This window comes from Ruditapes philippinarum, unplaced genomic scaffold (assembly GCF_026571515.1).
Source record: "Ruditapes philippinarum isolate M1 unplaced genomic scaffold, ASM2657151v2 ctg25138_1_1_1_1, whole genome shotgun sequence".
Lineage (NCBI taxonomy): Eukaryota > Metazoa > Mollusca > Bivalvia > Venerida > Veneridae > Ruditapes > Ruditapes philippinarum.
In genome coordinates, this window is record NW_026860706.1 from 1,313 (window position 1) to 7,080 (window position 5,768).

The 5,768-nt window shown below is 34.4% G+C and overlaps 1 protein-coding gene across 1 annotated transcript; it reads right to left on the reverse strand.

The window, feature by feature from the left end:
• Window positions 1–232: 232 nt before the first annotated feature.
• LOC132713123 (uncharacterized) lies at window positions 233–5,714 on the reverse strand. The gene is made up of 4 exons (XM_060695594.1): window positions 5,184–5,714; window positions 4,906–4,974; window positions 3,556–3,667; window positions 233–3,314 (listed from the first exon to the last, which is right to left on the reverse strand). Exons 1-4 carry the CDS (start codon window positions 5,661–5,663, stop codon window positions 469–471), a joined length of 3,507 nt encoding a protein of 1,168 aa, XP_060551577.1. The 5' UTR covers window positions 5,664–5,714; the 3' UTR covers window positions 233–468.
• Window positions 5,715–5,768: the final 54 nt, after the last annotated feature.

Below are 5,768 nucleotides of genomic sequence, written 5' to 3' on the forward strand. Positions count from 1 at the left end.
TTATTTTTAACACTAGTAAACGATATTGGTTTCTTTGATTTTATTCAAAATTCGTTAGCAGAAACGGATTACAATCAAAAACTATCAAACATCTTACCTTAAAATTCAAACATAGGAATCAACTTATTTTTATTATATTCATGTCTATGTGAATTAAGAATTAATATTGTCTGTTTTATTAAGAATACACATAGTATTTAATAAAAGTTATGGTACATTTTCATATCACGTTATGACATGTTTTAATTCTAGCATCAAACTTAAATATACAATTATAGCTTTATATATAGAATATTAATAAACAAGTAAATATTAAGACACATGTTATTGCCAGAACATAATCATGTAATTTTATCAGCAAACATTACGTCTAACATTTGTAGTTATTTGTACATTTGATTCATTATCTCAGCACATACGATTAAACAAAAGACACGGCTTCTTTCAATGATTTTCAATTTCGTTCCTTTAAAAGTAGTCGCCATAATCGTCAAACATATCTTTTTTCACTTTTTTCTTTTTCCCTTTTTTGATTGCTTTTGGATTGTCATACATATCTTCTATGGAAGCACACGCTGCTAAGTAATCATTACTTTCATATGAATGCATTGTGTTGTGTTTCTGTTTTTTTCTTCCTTTGGGTCTGATTTCTGAGCCGAATTTATTTCTTCTTGTCGGCAATATTTCAACGAATTCCGGGTCAAATTCACGAATGACTTGCTCAGCACGTTGTGCATCGTTACATCCTCTTATAGACAATTTCTTCTCACTTCTTTTCAAGATATGATAGACAGTTTCGCCTCTCTTCGTGACAACTCTTGGATTTGCTCCTTTTGCAAGAAGAGTCTGTATTAACCCAACATTTGCCTTTTCACATGCTACATGAAGTGCCGTTTTTCCGTTTTCGTCTTCTGCGTTTACATTAGCATCTAAAGCCAAACGTTTTGCAATGTCATATAAACCAATGTGAATAGCGGCATGTAGAGGAGTGAAACCTTGCTTTTGTGGTTTTCTCTTATCGGTTCGCCCATAGTTTAATAATTTGTTCACGAAGCTTTCCTCTGTTCTCATAATTGCAAAGTACAAAGGCGTCTGATCATAGAAATCTGTTACATTTGGATCAGCGTTTAGTCCTATCAAAGCATCTAGAAGCTCTTCATTCTTTTTCCAAACGGCAATATGAAATAATGAATGTCCTCTGATAAAAGACTCTGTACCATAGTAGGAAATTAATAGTTTGTCTTGGCTTGGATCCGCTAAGTAAAGTGCTTGTAGAATATCAGTTCTTCCTCTTATAGCAGCAATATGTATTGGGATTTGTCCTCTATGGTCTTTGACCATCAAAGAAGCACCTTTTTCAAGGAGAACCTCCACAAGTTCCATTTCATTCAAATCAACTGCTAAATGCAATGGGGTTCTGTTTAATTTACCCCCTTTTTTATCAAGTGGTGCCCCGGCATCTATCAATAGCTTGATCACATCTTTATGTTTGTATACTATTGCTTTATGTAATGCCGTCATGTGTGCTGTGTTCTGTACTCCGGCATCAGCACCTGAGTTAAGCATGCATTTCACAGCTTCAGTTAGACCCTTTCCTGCTGCTACAATTAAAGGAAAATTACCATTGACTGCATGTCCTCTGTCATTGACGTTTGTTCCTGGATTTTGAAGTAATATCTTAAGAAGCTCTATGCTCTTATGTGAGGCGATATATATCGCATCGCCAGTTACTTTAGCTCCATGGCGAAGGAGGAATTCAACTGAATCTTTTTGTCTTGAGTGAACGGCCAACAATAAGGGTACAGACAAATCGACATTTTCTTCTCCGAGTACCCGCCGTATCATAACTTCCTTTGCAAATGTCGTTGCTCCAGTATACCAGGCATATCCCATCAGACACATATCAAGTAGCTTCATAGATATCCCATAGTCAAGGAAATGTCCCATCATTATCATGACGGGTAAAGAGAAACACTTTTGTACGAGATTTTCTTCAATGATATAGTCGATGAACGCTTTCACAAATCTCTCAGAGCTAAAAGCTTTGTGTTTAATGATACCAAAATCAATCATGCGGATAATGTAAATGAAATTATTATTCTGTCCGGTCCTGGAAAGTTTTTGAAACTCATCTAGTTTGGTTTCCTTAGGATCTTGGTTACAGTTGTCCCGGAAAAGCATTTTAACACATTTTACTATTAGACAGTCGGTTTGTCTATCCATTAAGGCTACTTTAGAATCATCTTGTTTGTCTTCCTCGATTGAAACAAACTCCATAAGAAAGTCTCGTGGACATATTTCTACAGCTTCGTCTGGTTTCTGTTTACCAAAGACCAAACCAACCATATCTGCGATGACATTATGACTAAAAGCATACTCTCCAGTAGCCTCTATGAAAACAAGATATCCTCCAACATGAGAATCTAATGACACAAGAATTTCGTCAAGAAAGCCTCTGTTAAAATCATGGTTGAATATTTCAGCTATCCTCTTGACATGTCCGTATGCATTTTTCCCATTCCTTAGTTTTGCTCGTGATAACTTTTTATTATCACTGGCCCACACAGCTACAAGTGCCAAAAACTTTTTTTGTTCATTGCCTTTATACAAAATTTCTAAATAGTTCCTTATGAATTGAGCTGGTTTCTTAAAAAATGATACACCTTTGTCGAGTATGGCGTTGTTTCTTACAAACATAGATGCACTTTCTGGAAATCCGAACAGAAAATCGTTTACTTCATCTGTCGGCCATTCCGTAGCTTTAACGCATTCGTGTATTGTTTTGTCTTCCAGATATTTGTCATTTCTTGCCAACTGCATTTTTAGAATTTTTGTTTTCTCGTCGGATGTAAGCTCAGAAGTTGTAAGCAGAAGAGCTTTCTTGAACATTGGCAAGGCACCAAGTTCTTTTTTAGATTCCTCATATATGTTATGCCTGGACGTTATTATCACCCGGACAGCTTTTTTCTTTGCTGCTCTCTCTATTTCATTCAGATAATATCGCCAATCACCGACCAACTTCTGATCTAAAGCACCAGCACCAAATATGTCATCTATGATTATTGTATCAAAAAGTTTTAATGACAAATCGATTTTTCTCCAATCAGATGGCGCTACAAGTTTAAGGCAGTTACGTGGGGAGTGACTTACATTTAAGGCAAGTCTTGCAGCCATAGTAGTTTTACCTTCCCCTGGATGACCAATTAGTATTACCATGTGTTTATCTCTTAAAATTGACATTGCTTTCTGGTAGGCAGTAGTTTCTACATATTGAAGATCGTCTTGATAGATTTGTAGAAAATGTTCGGTATTTCCTGTAAACAGTTTAATAATACTAATAATAAAAGTAAATGTCAGATTCCTAAACTTAAGAACAAATCATGAGCCATTTCCTACTCATGAGAGTACTGCTCAGATAATAAAACTTACTTATCAGATCCGATGACAGAAACACTTCAATAAAAAATCTAATAAAATTATAATGTATGCAGCCAATTATACACAGTACTACAGGTTGAAACACTTCACTTTTTACATTTGAAGCATTTATCTTACCTCTTATACTTTCCATTTCATCTGTTACTAAATCAAATTGTCTGGTTTTCAAATCATCAATGTTCTGCTTTTGATCTTGTATTTGTAATTTTGCCGCAAGTCGAGACATTACCTAAATATAAAGAAAAAAAAAAGGGTTCGCCATTAAACTGTCACAATAAAAACAATAAACAGCGGAAAATGAGAGACTCTCTTGATTAGAGGTTACAACGCTACCGTAAGACGTCGTGTCGAGTGCTCATTTTTAGACCTTAGTCATTTGTTTATAAATATTGTTTGAAATTTTGTTAATAACGATTTCTTTTTCAAAACGACAATCATCGATGCTAAATGCAAGTAATATCCATACAAAGTATATCTTTTTTGAAAAGCGCGTCTATTAATATAATGTCATGAGGTACTTTAAAAATTAGCATGAGAATGACAGCGATGAATTTTATTACTTTTAATAAAAAGTTGGTATAATAAAGTTAAACGCAAGACGGCATAATACATATATTATCACATATACCTCTTCAGCTTTTGATAAAAACCGTGTATAAATTTCCAAATCTGTTTTGGATAAAAAAGATAAAAGATATGCGGTACAAAAAACCTACTGTTTTAATCTTTATCGCTTTTATTAATTTATTCAAGCTCTTTCAGTAGTTAAGTTAACAGTAAAACAGAAATGCAGTCATCAGTGATGTAGATTTGTTATGATATTATATCGCTTTTTATCAGTTTTATCTACAATGAGAATACCAGAATCTTGGCAATTAATTTATGTTGCAAAGCATGTCGTGTTCTTTTAATAAATATGTGTTGGACTGTTCGACAAGTAATTTGGCATGCCAGATTGATTGTTAATGTATACAATAAAAAACAATTTGAAAACATGAATTTCGACACGTACTTTCTTTTAGATATGTTCTTGTGAAGTTTAATGGAAAGCTCTGAATGTAAAGATATCTTTTTGTGTTAATTCTAGACATTTAAAGAACAGGCTGATCACTTTTCCATCTTCAATATATTAGGCTTAGTCACATTGAAGGTTCAAAGAAAACCGACATATGAACACATTTATGGATGTTTCTAAATTCAAAATTTCAACATTTTCGTATTTGAATGTTGAATTCTGCTTAAGCCAGTGCTATGGGGCTTGGACGGTAAGTTGCACTTTCAAGTACCGTCCATGAACAGACTCAATCAAACTGAGCCTGCAACATTTTCAATTCTGTCGTCTTAGGCTTTCTTTAGGGATTGTGCTTTTCTCCATTTTAAGCCATTATATGAGGAAATATAAAATATTCATCCGCTGGCAAAAAAAACAAACAAAACAACAAGAGGCAATGCTATAGACATTAATACCTTTTCTGCAAGGTCCCACATGTCTTGAAATTCTGCCGGCTCTAATGAAGCTACTTCTTTGTGCTGCATCTATTAAATTGTTTTTAAAAATTAACGTAAGTGCACAGAGAAGCATTTATTTTATGATATAACAAACAATACTATGCCGGTGAATTAGCGAAACATTTGCTCCGATCTAGTTAAGATAAGGACATTTTGACATATTGATTTAAATACAATGATTTTTAAACAGTAAGAAATTACTTAAAAATTATATCAAGAAATAGTAATAGAATTACATCATTCTTTAAGTTTCTCAATCGAGCAATGTCAGCTTCTTCAGTAACTACATTATCAGGAATCTTGCTGTTGTCAGTTTCATCCCACCATTTCGACTTTGAATTAAGTCCACAGATGATTCTCAGTAGATAAGCTAGTAGAGAAGCATCGAAGTTGTCTGAAGTCGGTTGGTGACATTGCGGAAACATAAGGTTCCACTGCGTTGCATTAAGAAGATTATTATTCTTTGCATAACTTAAGGTATTGATAAAACTTTGTAACGTTGCATGAAGTTGGTGTGGCGGTACAGCCAGGTCAAATCGTGCCTTTAACAAGTTCGTTACCTCTCTTACTATCAGTAAATGCATGCGTATGTAACTAGCCCTTTTCTTTTCGAGGTCGGCAGGCCCTTCTGCAGGGGCTCCGACAAACCCTGTCCGACCAGATTTACCCTTAACGATATGTACTCCTCCTACCACAACACTTCTCCCAGTAGCCATTTCCTAACTCTATCTGCAATAAATCATTTCAATTTGTCTGTGTATATTTATATATAAATAACAATAATTAGTGCCTTGAACCAAGCGCAATCATTTTAAATACGC